Source organism: Pagrus major, chromosome 11, assembly GCF_040436345.1.
Source record: "Pagrus major chromosome 11, Pma_NU_1.0".
Lineage (NCBI taxonomy): Eukaryota > Metazoa > Chordata > Actinopteri > Spariformes > Sparidae > Pagrus > Pagrus major.
The window spans coordinates 5,884,844-5,910,013 of record NC_133225.1 but is presented as its reverse complement, the minus strand read 5'-3'; the positions used below and the strand labels follow the sequence as shown (position 1 = coordinate 5,910,013).

Below are 25,170 nucleotides of genomic sequence, written 5' to 3'. Positions count from 1 at the left end.
CCTGAAGGATGTTTGTCAGCTTTTGCATTTTGTGTTCACCATGCAGCAAATATTTTTACGTTATACCTCGATACACTATATATCGACAAGGCAAAATCAAATTACAATATTTTTGACAAATATCTCGATGTCGATACTTCGATAATATTGTAGGGGTGACTGTTGGTACTTTCATCACGATCGGAAGTCAACACTTAACAATCAGCAGCAGCAGCAGGAGGATGTTTTAATATCCAGACTTTTCCCAAAATGTACTTTATACATTTTCACACCTTCATTGAAATGAGGCGGCTGTGCTTCACCTCAGAGTCTTTAGTCTTTGACAGAGAGTGATGAATAAGCTGCATTTACTCAACATTAAGTTAATTACTGTCATTTGTAACAAACAGGAATGCAGGTGGCATGAAGGCAAACGTGAGATCCAGCGAGGTCCTGACTAAATATGTGTAATCTCATTCTGCAAAAGCCTGCAGGTCATTTATTTGGGATGCTAACATGTTGATGAAGTTTGTTTAATATTGCTTTTTATTTCAACATTTCACATTTGAATAGAGTTCCTGACTTTGGTCCAGAGAAGAAGGTTTTCATAATGATGAATTATTAGTAAAGACCAAGATCCAGACAAACCGCCCAACATTACATTTGGCGTTCCTTTCTGACAGGACCGTTGTACACTCATAAAGGTTAGAGGACGTTATCAACCTCTGTGCTCTGCTCAGACACAATCCAGAATTCATTTCAGCCTTTTGCAACCTTCAGCGACGCTCAGCCGCCTTTCCCTCACCCCCTTCTTTCTCAAAGCAACATGAAACAAACCAGAGAGCAAGCAATTTTATTGTTCAGTGGTATCTTTAATTGTGATGAAAAAGGATTATGTAGATTTCTGTAAGCCTCCCTGACAAGACATATTTTAAAGTGAATAGGCCATAGAACAGGAATATGTGTCAGTGGTGGAGGCTTAGTGGAACGTCTTCTCAATAATAGGGTAATCCTGGAGTCTAGGGATCCCTCATTTACCCTCTCAGCCGAGAGACGATGTGCACTGGTCTCCAATTATAGCCCATGGTCTCTTTAAAGACAAAGGGAAGGACTCAGACTGTGTGACTAAGTGTCATAAAGATATTGCCTTTATCTCTATTACTTCTTCCATTATAGAGAGGTATAGAGCCGCTTTGCCAGTTAAAAAAAATACAATAATTGATCTTTTTTTCCAGAAAAAACAAAGAAACAAACAACAGTGCAGCCACACACTGCGGTTTAGATTGTATGTGCCTGACACCTTTGTCCAAAATGACTTATAATAAGTGCATTCAATAAAATCAAGAGATAGATGTCAAACCTTATAACTATATTAGGTATTTCTTACTTATTAAAGCTGTTCAGTTTGTGTAGACTAAATGTATTTCTTGATTATACATATGATTTCAGACCTTGACGTTTACAACACTTAAATCTCAGCATGCCAAACATTTGTCTCATGATGACGAGTCACTGAGGTTTGACGATGGCTGTTTAAAACCATGACTGTATTATTTAAAACTGGATATGGCGACGCTTCTCAGCCCAGCTTACGATTTTGCCCAGTGGCCACTTGTGGTATTGCAGTGAAAAATTCCTCTGCAGGTCAAAAAAATATTTTACTCATTGACCACCATTACAAAAATCTGTAAAACTGTTGACAAGCCAGCTCAAACTGCACAGACTTTGATAGATGTCACTAAGTTCTAGCTAACACATAAAAGCTGCGTCTCAATTTGGGGGCTGCATCCTTCAGAGGATGTGGCCTTCCCATTGTTGTTAAATGAGATGGTTTAGTCAACGGGGAGTTTCCTACATACGTCACCAGCTCCCCTCGACCTTACCCTTGCACCACAAAGTGCCACTCCTATCGCCTAGCAACTTTGACAGTGTCCGGGTCCCCTGTTTTTTCTAATAATTGTATCGTTAGCTAATTCAGTGACTTGAAACCCCAATCTTACACTTAAAAGTGTATTCAGCTGCTATTTGGCTCTGTGTGTCCACGTTCCAACCATCACCAGCACGCAATGAATCTTGGGGTACAGTGTGCCATGAAGGATGCAACGGTTGGACTTGCCACGGCAAGAAAACAAAGGCCGCATTCCTCAGGCGCATTTGATGGAGACTTCAAAATGCGACGGCCTTGTCGAGCCGCTGTGGCACACGACGAATGCGGCCCCCTAATTGAGACACAGCAATGCTAAACCAGACTTCACAAAGTTGGCTGTGCAGGTAGTGAGAAATGACCGCTGTGTCAGAGACTATTTAGTTACAAACGACCCCACACGCAAATAACCATCAAACAGATAATGCATAACAAAGCATTAAAAAGATAACGTTAGCATAGTTAAGTGTTAGCTTAGACCTTCCTGCCGTTTGCAGATAATCCCAGCCTCCTTCTCTGAATTGTATTAGTAATGAGAAGCATGTAGCCTATTACCAGAATATATCTCTGAAACCTAAAAGCTTAACGTGATACATTTTCTGTACAAAGATATCGATCAGTCACCAATTCCCACATTAATCCTCAAAATGTTGATCAAGCCTGACAAACATTTGCACTTTAACATAAACTGAGTCTATAAAGTCAGGGTAATCAGATTTTTGGATAGATATCATTCCAGACTTGTGATGTGTGTTTGAAGACCACCTGCTTCCCAAAATGGTGCCTCCTTGGTTTCCTTTTGGATCTGAACCAAATTTCTGCAGCCTCTTTCTTTTTAGTTCAACAAAAACACAATTTTGTGCCAATATTTTACCAGACAGTCACAGATTCAATGAGATTCTGGTGACACCGGTAGCTCTTGAGAAAAATGACAATACGAGCTGTTAACTGGCTTCACCGTCGTTGCTTGAAATGATCATCATCATGATCAACTAGTCATTTGCTACAGGGTCTTTCATCAAAGATGAATTGAAAGAAGAAGTTGAGTTGGCATAAAGTGAGTATCGGCTTCCTGATGTATGTGGGTCAGGCTGTGTCGACCCTCTAACTGAGATGAAACAAAGAGTGTGAAATAAAGAGTGAAAAGAGCTGTGTGATTTGTGTAAAGCATAAACAAAGACGAAGACTAATTGCTGCTGGAGGTCAGCATTCAAAAATGCATATTCAAAGCACAGGGTGTTGCCGTAAATTTATAGCAGTCACAGTTATTTAACAACCTGAATAGGCAATTTCGCAGCGGATCTGCAGAGAAAGGGGACATGAAAAGTTGTGAAGAATTGATGATGGACTCTTTGAGAGGGAGCGAGATAAAATTGACCATGAAATCTGGAGCTTGGAATTAAATTGGTTGGAAGAAGAGGTGGGGGGGAGGTGTGAGGTGTGATCACAAAGACGCAAGTGTCTTTATGAAAATGCCAAGGTTAATTTGGACATCAGCTAAATGCCTAATTAAATAGGAGAATATCTGTTTGGACAAAAAGCCCCAATAAGGAGAAATGTAGTAAATAGCTGAGATGGTTCGAGTGATTTGTGTTCAGTTTGGCATTTTCGGCCTCATCGATGTGGGCGTACACAGCTCCTCGTCGGTTAGCGCCATCAGGAGTTAATGTGTAAGTATGAAACAATATTAAAATGGGCAGATGGACAAGGAGGTGTGATGTGTTTGTTGACCTGTGAGAGGTTGGCTGGGTCACTGAAAAAATCCTTGCTGCACGTTTTTGAATACTGGATGAAAAACAAATGTTAATATGTATTTGCCTCTCTCTATAGTCGCTTGTTGAGGAAAGAAGCTGTTGCATATGAACATTTACGTAATCACATTTAGTATCACCCTGTTTGACAACATTCATAACACTTCATTTTGGATTTCTGGACATTTCAAGGTAAGTAGGTAGTAATTAACAAGCAACACATCTGGAATTTCTTTGAAATTTACCCCCAAATCAGCCCAATAATTACCTCAAACTTTATTGAACATTACCCCCAATATTATTTAAGAATAATATTATATTATTTTCCAACAAGCTGTTTATAAATAGCTGGTAATGTCTTTAATACATTCCCTGTAAACCTTTGACTGGTTTCTGCTCAACTTCTGCTGGTCGGTAAATTAAAGTACATGTTTTAACCATTTACACTCTCACCAATACAACAATCAACAATCTTTCTCTGTCACACTCACACAGTTATTATACACAGGTACTTAAGATTGTAAATATTATCATTTTTTCCCCTGTTATTAATTTATTTGCTTATGTATTGTCCCAAAATATAAAAAGAGTGATATTTCACTTGAGTAGTGTGAAGACATTATTATTATTAGGTCTCAACAGGCAATTAAGGAATGAAACTTTAAAAATGGGAAACTAGTCACTTAATTCTTTATTATGAAATTGTACCATTGTACTTAGCAATTTATGGCGGCTGGTCTGTAAAAAATTTTAGTAAAACTGTTAATAGTTAAAAAAAACAAACTACTTTTCTGACCTGCAGAAGTTGGACAGAAACTATAGTTAGAAATTAAACTGCAACAACTCACAGCAGTTCATGACCCGCTGAAGGCAAGTTAGAAATTAAAATGTCATGATCAGAAGAAGTTGAGCAGAAACCAGTTAGAACTTTCCTGGAAATATATGTAATAAATTAATAGTTATTTATTAACTGCCTGCTGGAAAATAGCAGGGTATTATTAACAAATCATTTTGGAGGAAACTACAATCAATTTTCAGGTATTTACCATTTACCACCTACTTACCATTAGCTTGAAGATCTGTAAAATGTGTCTTCATCAAGATGATATTATGACCCCACAAATCCTTGCACTGTAACATTTTGCTGGCCCCCTATGTCATTTCAAATGGAGCCTGAACCCACTGGCTCCCATTAATGTCAATACAGTATTAAAACCCACTTCCAGAAACTTGAAACTTGCTTGAGATATTACATCAGTCACAGTGAATAGCAAAACTTTTGTTTCTGCCAGGGTTACAAAACTCTCTCCCGGAGCACTTGGGAGGATAAAAAATGATATTCATCACATACAAAATCTGTGTCTCACCTTCGAAATCATTCACACCATTTGGGCTGTGCTCTGTGCAGTGCTTGTTGAATCTACATTTGTTAAACAGAGTCAGGTCGACCGCTGAAGTGTATAATATCAGCAGCTTCACATTGAGATGAAACTGACACTGTTACATGTTTCACTTCTAACTTTTTCAGACATGTTTTGTTACACAACAATGAGCTTAAGAAGATGTTGTAGAAGATGTAATTCATTATATATCCTCGGTTATTGGTTTCTTTGGGATGTTGAAGGAATTTTGAAAGATCAAGGGCATCCTGTGATATCATGATAACGACTTTCTAACAAAAACAAATTGGCTTCTGGATATAATAACCGACAGGGGTTTCATGAACTTTTCAAACAGCAAAGTAGTTAGTGAGTTTGTTAAGTTAAGTTTGAAAGTTAAGAAAAGTTGGTCATCTCTCCAAAAAATGTATGACTAACATCGCAGGACATGTTGCAGTTGGAGTATAGGATTGCAATACTAGACCATTGGACTGCTTTTCAACACCTGGCGCCTACATTACCCACAATGCAGTCTAGCCAGAGTGACATCACTGGAGGCAATATATCAGGTTATGCAGCTTCCTCTTCCTACTTTTTTCACATGTGCAGTAGTTCTCCCCAAGACCTATAAACACACTTTAATGTGTAAAATTGGTGGAGTTACCCTTTAACAGTGACAATAAGACAGTTGAAACATCAAGTTTATAACTTAAAATCAGTACAGCAAAGTGTATATCTTACCCTTTTGGGAAAACTTTTATTTAAAATCAAAGTCAAATGGAAATTTACAACGTTTATGATGAAAAGTTGATTCCCCATTTTCTACCTAATGTGGTCAATGCAGTCCTTCAGTGCATGGTTACGTATATGTTGTGAGTGCCACACTTTCTTTTTGCATACAGTGTATGTGTTCTTGTGGCTTGATTTTACTAAAACTGTCAGGTGTAGCTCTCAAGTAGGCCCAAGCATAAAACACAGACTAAAAGGCAGATGACCAGATTTATTGCAGAGTACTGAGATGAGATGGGATGGCTGGTGACGAAACAGAGAAGGGGAGGGATAGAAGATAGACAGGAGGCAAACTAGCATTAAATCATTTTTATTTATTTATTAATAAGGACAACATGCATTCATCAACATCTCTGTAAATGTGCCAGAGTTAGCCAGCTGGCTAATCTTCAACTGCAGTCCTTTGGTGAAATGTTGAAAACTTCAGGAAGACTCTCAAAGACCAACTGCGGTGATGAGTCGGAGGAAAGTCTTGGCTGATAAACTGCAAGCTGATAAGTTGATTGTATCCAGACACATAGACACACAGGTGTACACATGGGAGGTTGAGGGTTAATCAGGATGTAGTAGCTCATATTTGCCCCAGGGCCTACAAGCAGGTTCATCCAGACTGAACAGGGTGTAAACAAACCATTTACCTCCTCTGATATAATACAGATGTCAGAGTCACTTCCTTTCATCTAGCAGAACACTGTTTGTAGGAGCGTGAATTGAGAGATGAATATGCCCCATGGGACCGTATTTTAGAAATCATTTGATTTTAATAGTCGATGGTGAGAGACCAATTTTTAAATCTCATTTGAATTGTGCAGTGGATTACACACGTCTGTCAATTTAACAGATTATTTTTATAAAGTCAAGAAAGTTACAATGTGTCACAAAGATAGTGAAATAGATAGTTTTGTGTCACTCAACATTCGTCACCAACATCAACATGGGCGTCACCTCGGCACAGAGGAAGTATCCAAAAGGTGAGTTATGTGAAAGCAGAGTTAGTCAGTTCTGTGAGCGAGCTAATATAAAGGACGGCTCTACTGGTGAGTGTCAAACAAGACAACTTCACTTACACGACTGCTGTGTGTGTTGTCTTTCAAATTACACACTTTCACAATGTTAAACTTTTTTAGATGCACATACATACACACATACACACACACACACACACATACACACACACACACACACACACACACACACACACACACATCCACACACACATACACACACACACACACACACATACACATACAACATACATAGACACATACATACATACATACATAACACATACATACATACATATACACATACACACGTACATACATACATACATAAATACATACACATACATACATACATACATACATAACACATACATACATACATATTTACATTATCCTGATACACACACATACATATATACATACATACATACACACATACATACATACACACATACATACATACACACACACATATACATAAATACATACACACATACACACCTACATACACACATACATACATACATACATACATTATCCTGATACACACACATACATATATACATACATACATACACACATACATACATACATACACACATACATACATACATACACACATACATACATACACACACATACACACACATACATACATACATACATACATACACACACATACACACACACACACATACATACACACCTACATACACACATACACACACACACACACACACACACACACACATACATACATACATACATACATACATACATACATACATACGTAATACTGTAGATGGATAGATAACTACACAAAATCCAAAATTCAAACAATTAAAAACAAATAAATACATTATAAAAGCAAAATAAATATAATTAAAGTGAATGCTTGGTTAAACATGGAACAACTGCTTACATGGTTTAGAGCTATACGTAGAAAACAAGAATTTCTGGGTTCCCAGGTAGCTCACCAGGGTGAGCAGGTAGCCCATGAACGGAGGCTGAGTCCTCAGCCGTGGCCTGGTCTGATTTCAGACTGTGGCACTTTGCTGCATGTCTTCCCCTCTCGCTCTTTTCCCCTTTTCGTGTCCAACTCCACAAGCTATCCAGTCTAAATAAAGTCCCTTAAAAAGCCCCCGGAAAATAATCTGAAAACAAGATTGCCTTTTTATCTAACAAGCTGGACGCACAGACACACAGTGCACTAAGGTACTGAATCATTTTACACAATCATATTCATTCCATGCTGCAGCTACTGTATATGACTAACCACTTGGTGAATCATTGAATCTCCAGCAGCAGCGGTCCACCAGAGTCAGAGATGGGCGATATCAACCAACTTATCCGAGATTGCTTGATTCAGAAAATGGGTGTTGGATTGAGAATAAAATCGAGCATCTCATTAACATGAGACTTCATCTACATCAAAGTCACTTCCTCGAGTCTGTCACTTGAAAGAGTCTGGTTAGGACCAGGGTGCAATCCGTTGCCCGGGGAGGCCCTTTGTGCATCATGGTAATAGAGAACAAAGAAGGCCAAAACCTTATGCTATTAAAATAGATTCACCAAAACCAATTGTAGTATATTAGCTTGGAAATGACACAGAGGAACTGACGAGGGTTTTTAGTGGCAAATGGAGTTTCCCCATACCATGAAATTTGTATACTTGGCTACTAAGAAAACAATTCTTGCTGGTACGTTGAGCAGCCTTCCTGTTTTCACTGAGCAAGTGACACTGGCAGAGTGAGAGAGTGTGAAGCCTCTTTAATTGCCTTTGGTCACCCACAACGTTGAACCGGAGCGCCACGCAGCTTAGCAAAGGAACCGGGCAGAGGGCCTGATAGATATTTTATCGCCCAAGTTAACGGTTAATGAATTCCCAAAGTGAAATCTGTCACTTCAAAAATAAAGAGGAAGGCAAATTAAAGGGAGATAGAGAGAGACAGGGGAAGAAAGGGACTGGAGAGGGTGACACAGTTTTAAAATGCCCTATCTTTTGGCCATCCCCGGTTTTTCAATGGAATAAAGAAAACTCAGCCTCTTTCTTCTCCTCTTTTCTTCCCCCCACTTCTTTTTTTTCTCCCTCCCATCCTCCTATCTCTCACTCCGCTTTTCTCTGAAAAAATTCTCATGAATGATTTATATGTGTCTTGTTATCAGCAACGATTTCTATAGACCCCAACGCATTCACCAAGACATTTGTGGCGTAATTGTTAATTTTAATGCCATAATGGCTTCAGATGGGAGCCCTGATTAGACATTTATTACACAATTAAATGAAACATACTCAAGAATCACAAAAGCCTTCCGTAATTATTTCAGGCCATTAATAAAATGGGCATTAAATTATATTGGACACAAAAGAGAAGTGAAATAGATTTCCATTAGAGCAATAGAGGCAGAGAGGGGTAATAGATCCTGCCTGAATTCACTCTGAAATTAATTGTTGCCCAGCCTATTTCCACACACAGTGGAATAAATGAATGAGAAAAGAGAGGAAGAGAAGAACGAGTTGGTGGCCGTGAGAGTGAGGGGAGGGGGTTACATTAAGAGCCTCTGATAAAAAGCTTTTGTTTGACGTACTACAATGGACCCTCGATTCAAGAGAGAGAGGGAGAGGGAGTCAGACCAATTTCAATCTTAGTCCACCCCTCCAGAGTTCTGAGTCGAGGTTATATCCTCTTTTCAAGTTTGGTTTGCTTTTGAATAAACAGCTATCAAAGATCTACCTGCGAAATGCATATATCTAAATGTGACGCTTATTAGAAAGCAAAGCGCGGGTCAGAACGCGAGTCAAAAAGACAACTGCCACGTAAAAAAAAGGTGGAACAAATGCATATGACAGGAAATCAATCTTTTTCTTTCACTAATAAATGACCTGACGGGTCCGAAGCAGATTCTTCGAGTGTTTGACAGTAAGTCACCTTCAAGCTGTAACATGATGGAGGTCAAGCTCCACAGACTAAATCATGGGATTCAATAAAAATCTTTATCTTTTATGACAAATGTCAATTTCTTTTTACAAAATGATAAGATAACAGTCAGAGAGGATACACAGAAGTAGAGCTTTTCTTTGAAATAATAGAATTATGATCATCATATACCTCACGCTCTGTACTTTAATGAAAAGTGGTGATATTACTGTACATAAGAAGCAAAGACAAAAGTTTGACACCAATATTTCTTTGCTAATCTTTTGTGAAGTATCTAAAAATGTAATGTGAAGTCAAGAAAAAAAAAAAAATAAGAGCACTGACAATGGAAAAATTAACAGAATTTATTTTCCCCATCTCTGAACAGTGAGATTACGACAGTTAAAGCACATCAAAGCCCAACGTATGGCAAAGACTTTCTGAAACCATTTCCAATGGGACCTCTAAATTGAACCGTCTTTTGAACTGGCGCTCTCTTGAGATCTTCTGTAAAAGTGTAGAAGAAATGGAAACTGATATCTCACAAGGCTCGAACAGATCATTCAACAAAAATTAATTAATCATTCACTGATACAGATTTGTGGAATTGTATTTTTTTTTCTCCATCAGACAGTCGGGCTTCAAACGCTTCTACATTCTTCAACTGTCTATATTTCATTATTTATTTATTTTTTACATTTATCTGTTTTTGACTTTTACAATACCTACAGTTCAGCTCAGATTTCACAAGTCCAATAAAGGTTTTCCCCACTTCATAATTCAGGACGCAAATTCTGTAAACAAAACAGGAAGAAAAAGTTCAAGAGAGGTGATGTGTAGAAGTTTGAGAGCAGCACTGTGGGATATTGATTTTCAATTTCAGTTTTGAATTCATCACCTGACTCACGGGGAGCTTTGCACCACGTCCTCAGGTTCAGGTCTCAGTACTGCCACTGTAGCCCTATGATGAGACATTAAAACAAGAGAGGTTGCTTGAAAAATAAGCCACACACAGTGTTAAAATGAATATGAGTGGAGGATGTTCTTATGTTTTTGTATCTAGTCTTATTGGAATTATCGACCTGTGCAGGTTTATGGCTTATACTTGAGTCGTAGTTTTACAGTTTCACAGCACATCTTTCTCAGTAAATGCCACATTTGTTTCACCTCTGGGTGTCTAGACTGTAATATAACCACCAAATCCAATTAATCAAAACGTTATATTTTACAATATTCTTTGTTGTATTCCTTAAAAAGTATTTCTCCAATAATTAAAAAAGGCCAGACGGAGCCTGAATGTCAATGCTGGGCACGCACTCCGACAGACAAATTACGTCCACTGATGAGATATAGCTTCGGGCTATAATGAGAGGTAATGAGTGAGTGTAAACGTGTCACAAGTGTTATCGTGGATATTTTATTTAAAAAGAACAGCAGTTATTTAATTTGAGAATTTCCCCAAACACAGAATGGTGTATAACGGTGAATAACATCACGGTGGTGATTTGGGAGCCAGCTGTTGTCAGAGTGGAGTCGTGTACATCATCATTTTGCTCGTCATGATCCTGTTTAGTAATGAATATTACCTCAGGCTTTGTATGGCATTAAGAAAGTGGAACTACTAATTTAAAAGAAATTAATTAATTGAAATTAAAATTAAAGGTGAGCCCAGTTATGTGTTACATAATTGACACAAAAGTGACACAAAATATCTTGAGAGTGAATTTTTCAAGTTCTCGAGGAAACAAGAACTCCATCTTGAGGACTCTGACTTGGACAATGTCTTGGTACAGTCACGACATTCACCTTTTCTCCTGAGGACAGTGTGTTTTCCAAGTAGTTTGTTGGTAATTATAAATGGTAAATGGACTAGCATTTACACAGTGATTTTCAAGTCTACCGACTACACAAAGCACTTTACAAAACTTCTCACATTCACCCATTCATACACACATTCATACGCTGATGGCGGACGCTACCATGCAAGGTGCTGACCTGCTCTTCCTTTACAAAGCACCCCACGATATTCTTATGCTCAGGCATTCACACCGACGGAGCAGCCATTCGGAGCAATTTGGGGTTCGGTATCTTGTCCCAGTATACACTGACATGCAGCTGGGGGATCTGGGGATCGAACCACCGGCCTTACGATTAGTGGACGACCAGTTCTACCTTCACCGCCTCCCAGTTCATTGCTCGTGATAACTCCAAGTCTTTGGTAATACGATCAGCATCCAAGATGGGCAAGCAAGGATCTGGGAGCATTCTATTGTCCCACCAAGCAGGTACTGCAAATCTCTGCCACAGCTGTGCACCGTCAGCAGACAGTGGACAGTGTAGGTGGACTTACGGTCGATAAGGCATGGTGGCAGTATTGGCATGGGAACTGAGGTCAGGGGAGAGATGCAAAATCAGCCAGTTCAGCCGAACAGGAGCAGAACTTATAGAACAATACTTTGGTGACCTGCTGAGAACCTGGGAGATCTTCGGTTCAGAACTATTCCTTCAGCTGTGGACCATGATGTACTTCAGGCCTGCTGGTTATAATGAGATTGCTGTTTTTCTCTGGTATTGCAGCAGCCATGGACAAACCAAACGCCAGAGCACTGTCCAAAATCAACTTGTTTCCCCCAGCCTGGTAGGAACTGCTCACATCGTTGTTGAGGAGTACTCACATCCTAGAGCTGACTTCTCCAAGTGGTAGATTCCTGGACATCAGGAAGGGAAGGTGCCCTCAAGGTCCTTGTTGAAGTGTCTCATCTGGCTACTGGATTGGGGTAAAACATGGAAAATAAGATTGATGGAAGATCCCAAGAATTAGCAGGACACTTTACAGAACTGGCAAATAATATCCTGGAGAAGATGGTGCAGTTAGAAGCCGTGATTGATCACGGGTTGGACTGCTTCATTGTCAGTAGAAAGCTGAGGGTACAAGACAAAGTGGTCAGTCTTGGAGGAGATGATGATGGTGTTGTCTTCCAGATGGAAGAAAACCAATGGGCATGTCAGTGGAGATGTGGGACCATCATGGTTCCACTTCAGGCGGAGGAAGAGGAAGTTTGGACATTTGCCTCCATTGAAGACCATCAGGATCATTGCCTGAAGCAGGAAAGCGTGCAACGGACAGTATGATGACCGGTGAGGTTGAAGGAATTGAGTCATTGGAGAACCGGAGCTGGTACAGTTATATGTGAGGTGGAGAAACAAATCAGGTTTCTGATTCTTGGACAGTGAAATGAAAAAGTCCAAGTTGCTTGAGGAAAGGAGGGAAGGAAGCTTCTGGACCTGGGACGACCATGACACTGTTACAGTGCCATTTAAGAGCATCACAAGGTCTCAAGTCATCATCAGCCAGAAGCAGATGTGCTCTGTCTTGCAGGAAAGGTGAAAGGAAAGACGTGAAACTACTGGAAGATTCAATCTGTAAAGAAGAGCTGGAACTTTTTGTATGAGGTAGCTTAACAGAACAGTATTTCTATCAGAGCAGAGAGGTTATCCAACTTTTCTTACCTTGTTCACCTTGAAAAAGTTTGTTGTGTTTGTATTTTTGGGTGGACACTTGGCAGTTTGGTCAAATCTTCTACTGAATGCTTTTTTGTGGCTCCAGAGGAAGCGGCATATAATCTGATAAATTGCCTCCAGTGATGTCACTTGGTGGCTAAATGGCATTGTGGGTAATGTAGGCACCAGGCTTTGAAGCATGTGTGGTATAAAAAATGGTGATATTTCTGGTTCTGCGGTATCGATTTTGATAATTTGTTTTTAAACTGTCCACAATGAGTCCAACAGTGTTATAGGAGCGTGATGCTTGAACAGTGGACTGCTTTTTGAAATATGGCACCTACATTACCCACAATGCAACTTAGCTACTGAGTGACATCACCGGAGGCAATTATCAGATTACATGCAGCTTCCTTAAAAGGCTTTATACTACTTTTTTTCCCAACACATTTTTAGTAGCAATCCTCAAGTCCTGTAAACACACCTACCCCTTTAAGGTGCGAACTTGAGACGCTTAGACGGTTGCAAGACTTGAAATTAAAAAATGTTAAATGTTATCATCAAGAAATGGTTCACTCAGAATCCAAATCGATGAAAGTGTTTGACTGTTTATTGTCCAGTAAACTAAGTAGACTTACGCTCTGTATGGCATGAAACTAATACTGAAATATGTCCAGTTCTATAACAATCATGTCTTTTTTTAAATAATTTTATGTTTTATATATTTGTGTATCACTATTTATTGTATTTATTCTGTTCTAAAAATATATTTTGTTATTGTTTGGCAGACGTTCAGCTTCTAATTTATACTCCGTAAATCTTATCTAGTGAGTCACAGTCTCATGTAAAGGGCTCAAATCCCCCCTGCAAAGCAGGCCGGCGCTAAATGAGTTTTTTTTCTCTCTTAATGAAGGTCAGGAGAGAGTCACATCTTTCCTTTTGTGATAATTTATCCCTATCTCCTGTTATCTCTTTTGCCCCTTTAATCCTAATTGTATTGTATAATTGTGTGATGTGCACCTCGTGGTCTTTGAAGTATTGCCCCTATCCTTTCATTATTACCTGATGCCTTGAACCTTTGTTAATTTTTTTCTTTTCTGCTCTGCTCCAATGTTGCACAATATAAGCGAGAACAGCTTAAGTGTAGTCATTTCAAAAGATTTTATTCAAGTCTGATTTTACTTTGTTACCGAGAAACTGTCACCACAAAGATATGATATATATGTATATGTATTTGTAACATATACCTCATGTGGGGGATACATCTCACATACTGCTGGCTGCTATTTTGATTGCCTCACATTGTCAATAAATGGTACTTATAAGCAGATAATGCATGAAAACATCAGTATTATGTGCTGAATTTGACTTTTGGAATGATTTCTGTAGCCTTTTCATTCAACGTTTCAAGTATAATTATCAACAATTCAAGCTTACAATTACATTTTTGTACCATTTCCAGGGACATTTTTGCTAAATCCAGTCGAAACCGGCGACAAATGCCTTGACCGTGAACACTCAGTATATTTGACGTGAAAATATAAACGAGGAAGAACAGAATACTTTCTATAAACATGGCAGAAAAAGGATTGTTTTATGTACCGTAGTTGTTAAATGGCTCCAATCTCAGATAGAATATTTTATTGTAGAGGAATGTGAGCAGTGTCATGACAGGAGTCAGTGAATTACAATTATATTGCCCTTTAAAAAGTTTGAGTTAAGATCGGAAGTACAAATTGGTGATTATGACAACAAGTGAACACTGTGTCTGTCTGTGATTGTGCACATATTTTTTTCCAGTCGGAGTTAGTTCAAAGTGAAGGTGTCGCACAGTCATTTGAAAAAATCAGTTGTTTAGACTGCAGTGTTCAGTCTGTGGAGCCACTGGAGCATTAGTGTAAAAAAGCTCTGGCTAATTGCCGGCACAATGCTGCCTGTAGAACTGTCCTTCAACCAGAGGGCACATGTTTCCATCACCTTTTTATAAAAAGGTGCTCTCACTGCCTGTTGTTACAGTGCTGCTAATGTAAGAGGCTGACATGCAGACATGTGCATTTATGGCGCCATAATTCATTAGTTCAAAATGTGGTTCAGCTGCCCTTCACAGGCACTGCACAAGCTTAAAAACACTCTGCTGGAGGAGAAAGAAAAAAGTTAGGAAAGTTGTGAGTTGTCTCAGTTTCTAATATTATTATTTTATTTATTTTTTTTGACAGAGAACCATCACTAAATAGGATGGAAATACAATAAAAGGCATTGAAATGTCAACCCTGGCTTTTAAGAGTTTTTTGAGGGAGGACGCAAGTGTGCAGTAAAGAAAACCTCTTACCGCTTCAGCACCATGGACAGTTACGGTGGGGGAGCTTACCTCAATGCTCTCCACGGGAGCCCAAGTTGGCTAATAGGCTCTCTGTGTGTCAGGCCGCTCCCCATTCACTTTTTAAGGCGAGATGGATGGACATGTGTCCTTAGATAATCCGAGTTTTGTGTGTGTGTGTGTGTGTGTGTGTGTGTGTGTGTGTGTGTGTGGGTGGGTGGGTCGGTGGGGGTCTCGTGCACGCGCGCCTCTTAGTAATACTGAGTTGTAATTGGTTAAAATAAACTTTCAACAGTTCACAATTTTATTTTATTTTTATTGGTTGACAGCTGTGGCGCGCCCGTTTCTGTCACTCCAACTGTCTTTACCAAACCAAATAAATCAAACATAGGATTACACACACACACACACACACACACACACAGAATATATATATATTATATTCCTATTTTCTTTACTCGTATTTTTCGCTTTCCAAATTTAGTTTTGGCTGATTTGTGTGTTCTGACAAATCAAATCGCTTCGCATTTTCCAGACGCCTGGAAGTTTGGAGACGGAGACAAGTTTGCGCACGGTGACGCGCAGCCACATTTTAAAAATCCACATCTATTTTTATTTACAAAAACTGTAATTTCACCTTTTATTATCTCAGACATTTAGACCCTCATATGCAGCCACGATTATATTTGAGGAGCTGCCGATGGGGAGAAAATAATAATAATAATAATAATCATCATCTCAATCCCTGACAAATTAAAACCTATTGCATTTCTCATTATCCCGTTAAATTGTCGAGGGAACTTTTCAGGCGTGCATTTATTAGACAATCCGTTTTTTGAATAAGAAAACATAGTTGACTTCTCCCTCGTGAGTAGGAGGCTCAGCCCCTAAAATAATTTCCCCCGTTATCTGATTCATTGATCTCGAAATGAAGCCTGAGCTGGCGCACGTATAGCAGCCCTACACGCCACGCGTCAAATTGCATATACGCTGCTCAGTCAAAGATAGCATAACACAATTTAAAACTTCAAAAATAGGCTGAAATACACAGTCCGAACATGCAGGATACTACCTCACGGCTGCTGATGGACATCATAGCCCCGCCGATTGAGGGAGAGGATTTTTTGGGGGGAGCGTTTTCTCTTCGCAGGCATCCATCCGGTCGGCGCTTGTGTTAGGGGGGGAAAAAAGAAAAAAGTCGGGGGCGTCCTCTGCTGTGGGCTATATTGTTCTGGAGGTCGGGGTTAGGAGGATTTTTTTTTTTTCTTCTCCCCAAACGAGCATTTCTTTAACGATAATTTCCGGGTTTGAAAAGAAAGACATGATGGAAATCTTCTCGTTACAGGGAATGCCGCTCGACGCATGCGTGTGCGGGGAGAGAGAGCGTGAGAAAGAGACGCAGATGGTGCTGAAATATGGGAAATATCACAGGCAGGGGAGAAAAATCAACTCCATTTTGTCCTGGTTTGCTTACAAAAAAAAATAAAAATAAAGCAAATTTGAGCCAGAAATCCTCATGTTGACATCTTTACATGTCTGATCTGTAAATGTATACACACGTGTTTTAATTTAATTTAATTGTCACGTGAGCACATAAGAGACACTAGTGTGTGAGTGTGATGAGACTAAAGTCATCTTTGAAGTGGCGTGTGTGGCCTATTTGTGACACGCACACACACACACATTGAAAGATGAGGCGATAAATGCTATATGTGGTGCACAACATCCGCGCGTGGGAACGTGCACGCGCGCATATATATACACAGCTATATGGACGGGCTTAAATAAATGCAGCCTACTTAGCGGTGTAACTAACAAGAGACGACTCCTGAGGTTGTGTCTCCAATCACAGCCTTCTGATGGCGTGAAGAGGAGAGAAAAAAAAAAATCAGCTGTCGTTTTATGCGTTTCGTTTAATAATCACAGCTGAATGAATCATATATCAGGCACATTAGCCCGAGGGCTATTAGGCAATGGTCCCCTCATTGAAATTTGCATTTTAAAACGATCGCTCGGTGCCTCCTTAAAACACGCACACACACACACACACACACACACACACACACCACACTGTCAAATAGATGTGAGCGAATGCAACAATCATGGGGGGGCTCTCACAATGATGCTTTTTATAAACGTTTAGCAGTTGATGTAACATTTCTCTGCTGTTTGTAACTCTGTCACGACGCGCTCGAGCTCTCCATGCGTCCGACGCGGAGGGCACGAGCGTTTAAACGCCGAGGAGAGCGCGTGTGTTCGTGTCAAAGGTTAGTTACTGTGACTTTGTGTAAAGAGTTACACGTTCAGGAGAGGTCACGTGTACTGAAAAACTAAAGTTACATACTACATTTGTTTTTCATCACCGCAGCTGAAGCCTTTCCAGAACAGGTGTGTGTGTGGGGTGGGGGGTTAAAGTCCTGCTGAAGTGTCCTTGAGCAAGCCTGGTAGGTGCAGAGGGGCAGCCATGTTTGGCTTTTGATATCCAGAATACCCTCCTCTTATAATAATAACAATACTAATTATTATTATTATAATTAAAACACATTCCCTCACAACTTTAAAAGAAATGCGCACAGATGACAGCCCCATCAAGGCCTGTCTATCTGTATTTTTTGGGGGGTGGGGGGGGTGGCGGTGCTCCCTCCCCATACATTCCTGTGTGTGTGAAGCTGTACAGTAAATTGGTTGCGCGGGTGCAGTCACCTCTGTGGATTGGAGTCAGGTTTTTAACTGGGAGAAGAGGTTGAAGGTCCGTGTTTGTTGCGATTCATTACATTAAATGGAATCAGGGAGGGATCCTGAGTATTACCCCCCCACCTCCAAACACACACACACACCTCCTCCTCCCTTACTACCACCACCCGCTCTTTGTTTATGTTGTAATGTACATATATATTTTTTTGGAGGGGGGGTGCGAAGGTATTATAATAGGCGCTCTTCGTGCTGATTGGGCGCTCAGGTTGGTGAGTGAACGCCCTGCAGATTATGTCAGATTGCGTGCAGAAACCAAACCAGCCCAGCCTTTGAACTTCACCGCTTTTGGCTCGTATTCACGCTCTTCCGCTCATTTCCAAACCAGGTGCCTGCCGACGAGCCTCAGAGAGAGAGGGAGAGAGAGCGAGAGGGGGAGAGTGCGCGTCGCAGGGAGAAGAAGAAGAAGAAGAGGAAGAAAAAAAATAACACTTTTTTACGACTCCTGCGAAACCTGACTGCGGAACATTGCTTTCACCTTTGAGGATTTTTTTTTTTTTTACGCGTGTGTGCATCTTGCATGTATTTTTTCCTCCTCTCCTGTATCGCCCCGACGCGCGACTGTGAAGAGAGTTGTAACTGGACTTGAACGAACGCGCATCAGTGTTTTAACTCGGGAGCAAGAAGAATAAAAATAAGAAGAAGAAGAAGAAGAAGAAGAGAAAGGCAAACCGGGCTCTGGATTTTTTATTTTATTCTTTTATTTTTTGCTGCTCTCCAGCGCTCAGAAACATCCCCAGACGTGGCATGACTGGTATCTGGCATCAAGACAGGTGAATAGTTTCCCTTCCCTCCCGATAAGAACTTTTTCCTCGTCGTTAACATTGGGGATAAAAGCACACTTTCTTTAAAAAAGAAAAAAAAAAAAAAAAAAAAAGATGTCAAAGCCTGCTGATCACATCAAGAGACCCATGAACGCGTTCATGGTCTGGTCCCGGGGCCAGAGGAGGAAAATGGCACAGGAGAATCCCAAAATGCACAACTCGGAGATCAGCAAAAGACTGGGCGCCGAGTGGAAGCTGCTGTCCGAGTCTGAGAAGAGACCTTACATCGACGAGGCCAAGAGGCTGCGGGCTCAGCACATGAAGGAGCACCCCGACTACAAGTACAGACCCAGGCGCAAACCCAAGAACCTGCTCAAGAAGGACAGGTACGTTTTCCCGTTGCCTTACCTCGGGGACACCGATCACTTGAAGGGACTTCCCGTCTCGGCCGCGGACTCTCTTTTGGGCCCCTCGGACAAAGCCAGAGCGTTTCTGCCGCCGACGTCCGCCCCTTACTCCTTCCTCGACCCGAGCCAGTTCAGCTCCAGCGCCATCCAGAAGATGACAGAGATGCCCCACGGGTTGAGCACCAGCACTTTGCCGTACGCGTCCTCGTTGGGATACCAGAACGGCGCGTTCGGCACCCTCGGGTGCCCCAGTCAGCACACCCACACCCACCCGTCGCCCACGAACCCGGGCTATGTCGTCCCGTGTAACTGCACAGCCTGGTCAACGTCAAGTTTACAGCCCCCGGTGGCCTACATACTTTTTCCAGGTATGACCAAGACTGGGATAGACCCATATTCATCCGCACATGCCGCTGCCATGTAACCCTCAAGACTCTTTTTTCTTTTTTTTTTTTATTCACTTGAATACTGAAAATGCATGTAAATATATTATGGACAGCGCGCCCCAGTATAAAGGCATGAACAGTATTAACTTGCCTTTGGACTTGTTATGGCAAAAAAAACAAACACAAAAAAGAAAAAAAATGAAAAACTTTTCCAGAAATCCAACAAGTTCGTGAGTCGAGCAGAGGAGCTGGATTTGGTGTAAAGGACGGTGCCCTGTGAACTGTAAGAAATGTAAATGTTATAACGTTTATGGCAACCAGAAAAAGGGAGGCCTTTAACTTTATTTATTGTGTACATTTCAATGCTGATATGCTGATTTTTGTGTTGATTATTGATAGGGTTACTTCTTTTATTTTGGAAAACATTTGGCTTGCACAATTAAGCAGTCTTCTTTCCTGTATAGGCCGAAGTAGTCGACATTTTTTTTTTTTGGCACTCGTAATTTTTTAATGATGTTTGGATAGGGTCAAAATCAGGACCTCTAGGCTGGATTATATACGGGTCATATTGTTTATATTTATCAAAAACTGGCACATAAAACGAGACGATCTATTTAAGATGACAACAAGAAGAAGAAAAAGAAAACACACCAGTCATTTAACATCCAAATGTTTTATTTTGCTTTTTTTTTTTCCTTCCCCTGTGGTTCAGTGCTGATATAGTCACACGCGTCATTTCTTATTTTATTTTTTATTTCCTTATTTGTTTTGTTAATTTTGTTTATTTTTATTGAGGATAACTTCTATTTGAATTCAAGGAGTTACATGTGTATTATCATCTAAGATGGTAATTTTAAAAATCTGTCATGTTATGGAAAGGATAATGTATCTAGAAGGTTGATACCTCCTGCTCTTTGTTCAACTGCTGAACAAAGACATTTCGAATAAAGACAATCTGTCTTCAACGCTATCGATGTTCCTGTATTTTGGGAGGTTATTGGGTGCTCGAGATGGCGGAGATAGAGAAATATTGTGCTGCGGGGAAGTTAAACCTTTCCAGAATAAAAGGCCCTAATTTAAAAAAATGTCTAAAATACTACAAATTAAAATAATAAATGCTTGAAATAATATTTCACCAGAAGCGAAACTTAAATACAACAAAAGTGAGAATTACGCACGTTAGATCCAACTTGACCCCCAAACTGATCAATACTCCTGATAGGCTGAACACTTTAGAACAATAACACCAAAATCAATCCTCTTTTTTCCGAATCGATCCTCTCGCGTGTGAAGCTGTCAAACTCCTCAACAAGGCTTTTTTTTTTTTTTTTTTAAAAAATCCTCCTCCTCCGTTTTGGCTCAGCGCTGCGAGCTTTTACTTTTTTTTTTAAATAGTTTGGAAACAGGTTTGAGACGTGTTCACGGGCCGCTGCAGCTACGGTGAGGTGTTTACGTGACACTGGGATGAACCGGTTGTGATCTTTTTTGATGTTTGACAGTTCAGGAGAGGCCTCCCTGGAGGGATTCCGCCTGTCCGACTCGTCTGACTGCTTAATCACTTCAAGGAGGAGAGCCTTCTGCTTAATTATAGGTTTAACTAATGGAACAAACTGAATGTGAATGTGGGGTGATGGCTTTTTTTTCTTCTTCTTCTTCTCTCTCCTTTCTCCTCTCTTGTTGTAACTCACTGGCTTGGCTGTAAAGCAGCCCACCACTTGACTGTAGTGCGGTTTTTTTTTTTTAAATCCCTGCGTGTGTGTTTACTTTGCAAAGAAAGAAAAGAAAAGGAAAAGGTGCTGCAGCCAAAAACCAGCCACTAAAGCCTATTACCACCAAGTCACTCACACGTGTTTAAACGTGTCTAAACTTGTGAATGATCGCTCTGACTCTCATTAGAGGAAGACATTTAAAATGTGGATCCAGCGCATGGAGAGGAGGATTTACGCACGGAGACGGAGTGTGTGTGTGTGTGTGTGTGTGTGTGTAGGATACAAACCCCTTCCTATTAGGGGGCGACTGTAGTATTAATTAAAAAAAAAAAAAAAAAATCATTCCAACATCCAAATTGTTTACTTATCTGCCAGGAACATATGCTGGGGAGAAGTTAAGATTCACGATTCTTGCACTATTGCCCAAGGTGCAATTCAATCCTGGGGAGGAGGAGGAAGAGGAGGGAGGGAGGGAGGGAGGGAGGAAGAGGACGTGCAGATTTTTTTATGACAGACTTTAGTCTCTTATCTGCAGCTGTAAATTAGGGGTGATACTTCATTGAACCGAATGTGAAGTTTTTACATCAAACCCCCCCTAAAGCATTCAACTTCTGGAATGAGACAGTTATAATTACTTTCAGGAGGAGACGTGGATATATTTATTTTATTACATGATGAAAATGAGGCGAATAACCTTCTTTACATACGTCTGACTATTGTTTTTAATATCCCTCTGCTATTATATTAAAGCTGTTTCAAGTTGTGCCGACTCACTCACTCACTGCGCCACCTGTAATTATCCAACTTAGTCACGGAAATTGAGTGTGGTTACAACAACGCCCTGAAATAAATAATAACCCCGGACGATAAAAACGGCGTGTGTGTGTGTGTGAGAGAGAGAGGTGTATAATGGGAGGAAGAGGGGGGGAAATTATGATTTGGAAATTATAGGCTGGGTTTTAAATCTCGCTTTTAACTCTTCCCCTCCTCTTTTTTTTTTTTTTTTTTTTTTTTTTGTTACGTTTTTTTTATTGGAGCACAACAGAGAGAGAATTCAATCTGGCCCCTTATCTCTCCAGGACTCCTTTTCAGAGCGAGATCAGAAGAAAAAGGAGAGGATAATTGTTCTTTATTTTATTTAATTTAACGCGACAGCCGCCGCTTTCAGGTCATTTATATGCTTCATTTGGTGATAAAAGTCAACGAGGAGGGAGGAGGAGGAGGAGGAGGAGGAGGAGAGGAGGACACACCGAGCAGAGCTTCTTCTTCTTCTTCTTCTTCCTCCACTACACTTAAAGTAAGAAAAAAATATAAAACAGATGAAACAAAAATAGCAGAAGAAGGAGGAGGAAGAGGAAGAGGAGGAGGAGGAGGAGGAGGAGGGAGGACAAGACGTTTTTTCCTTTTTTAATTAAAAGCCATGGGTCATTTACATTATTGTCTTTTAATGTTACCCTGAAATCATCTGCAGCAAATGGAGTTTGATAAGTGGCTGTTGAGAATGTGGGTTTTGTGTTAAGGCGCACTAATTTGCTAAAAAATCAAAAAAGCCTCGAGGAGAAAAAAAAAATACTATTGATGATGAGGATGAGGATGATGATGATGCTGTTATTTCTCCTGGAACGATTATACGCCAAAACACCAGGCTCGCTTATCAAAGATGCCTCCAATCTGTCGTGTGTCAACGCGAGATTTGACACAAATATATATTGAGAAATTATTTTTGGGGGGGATAAAAACTGATCTCATTTCAGCATATTAAATATTGTCTCCGAAAGACCAAAAAAAAAAAAGGAAGAAAGAAAAAAAAAAGAAATCATCACTGGCTAAATCCTAGTCTATCTAAAATTGAATCTGGGATACCATTTTGACGGGGGAAAAAGTAAAAAAAAAAAAAAAAAAACGTACAGTTGTGTTGTTTGAAGACGCGGGGGCTTGAATTTGGGGGTCCCTGAATTCTCATTTGAAAGAAATGAAATCGTGAACGAGCTGATAAAGAAGAAAGGGAACGGATGAGCTGAGAGAAAAGGAATCACGCCACGGTTGTTTAATGTGCTGTGCCAGACGGAAAAGTGATTTACACCAAGACTTTATTCCTCCCGACACATATAAAGACACTGCATGTCTCTCTCTCTCTCTCTCTCTCTCTCTCTCTCTCTCTTTTTATTTCATTTTATTTTATTTATAGGGCACGCACACACTCCTGCCACCTATATGGTCAATCCTCTGGAGTTCATCGGATGCAGATATGGAAGAGAAAGCATCTATTACGCGGCTCGCTTTGGAAACACTCGCATCCATCAGCTCCATTTTTACGCGCGTAAAAAGTTCCCCCTGCACTCTGTTTCCACGACTGTTTAAACAATCCGGCTCGCTCTCGCTCATGTTCGTTAACTTCTTGTTGTGCTCGAGTTTTTGCAATGTGGAAACTTTCCCTGCAGCTTTTCGTGTCAGGGGCCTTGAACCCTGAAGAGTCTGATGTGTGTGGTGCTGATGCTGATGATATTCAGCCGCTCATCAACGCGTCCTGTAGGCCTGTTACTCACCTCATCATATTCATATGGTTTAACACTATAATTATACTTCACCATGCAGCTAATGCTTTTCAGTTAAAGTGCTCAGGTTGATCACACTTCCTGCAGACTTCTTAAATATTTAAATAGTTAAATTCCTGAACATTTTAGTGACAATATCAATGAATTACCACCAATCTTTAAAACAAATGTTTTTATTTATCCAGTCAGGCAGGCTGATAATTACAGACAGATGTCACATTTTATTTTAATATACAAATATACTCTAACATGAAGGAGTTCTGCACACTTTGATTTTTATTTTGTTATTTCTTTGTCACAATCTTGGGAAAAAAAAGAAAATCATGCTTTCCATTTCTCACTGAAGCCAAAGGGAAACACTGATGAGTGATGGTTGATTTGACAGAAACACTCACTGTTCCCACCTTTTTTTATCTAACAACCCCTCAACATTAAGCTAATGTCCACTTGTGTCTCTCTCACAAATGTCAATGTGTTCAGTCGCACCTCAGAGTGGTTTTATCTGCTCATATTGTTTATCTGAAGGTCAAAAAATAATCAATTCAGGTTACATTTTTAAAAAAAGGCAGAATAAAACATCATTTTGTGCAGCAGGACTAAACATTCAGCTTGTTCTTATCTCAGCATCTCGCAGCCTCTCTGATTTATCCCATGAACCCTTGCAGTCGTCCTGACCCCTCGGTTGGGGAGCTGCTGCTCTCACCACATATCCTACATGCCTCACGCTTTTAGCAGAGATTAACATTTTTTTCTCCACGCGAGGCTGTGATGCTAGCTGCCTCATTATGCAGCCCTACTTTTTTTTGTGTGCTCGTAGTCTTTTAAATTTATTGACAGCAGAAGCTGCTGATTCAGAGCTGCTGAGCCTCCTCCAACAAGTGACCGCACGCTCGCAAGGCCACTTATCAGTCTGCCTTGATTTCCTCATGCATATTTATTACTATGCATGTCCTGCCTGCTCAGACAACTTCCATACATTAAACACAGCGTGTCATAATTTACAGTTAGGTGTGGGTTACGTGTGTGTTTGTGCACG

The 25,170-nt window shown here is 40.3% G+C and overlaps 1 protein-coding gene across 1 annotated transcript; it reads left to right on the top strand.

Annotated features, from left to right (window-relative positions):
* Nucleotides 1-19,191: 19,191 nt before the first annotated feature.
* sox14 (SRY-box transcription factor 14) lies at nt 19,192-19,908 on the top strand. The gene has a single exon (XM_073476876.1). It carries the CDS (start codon nt 19,192-19,194, stop codon nt 19,906-19,908), a length of 717 nt encoding a protein of 238 aa, XP_073332977.1.
* Nucleotides 19,909-25,170: the final 5,262 nt, after the last annotated feature.

Bases quoted from the DNA above. Each gene is read 5' to 3' on its own strand.
- sox14 (XM_073476876.1), top strand. From the start codon at position 19,192: ATGTCAAAGCCTGCTGATCACATCAAGAGACCCATGAACGCGTTCATG.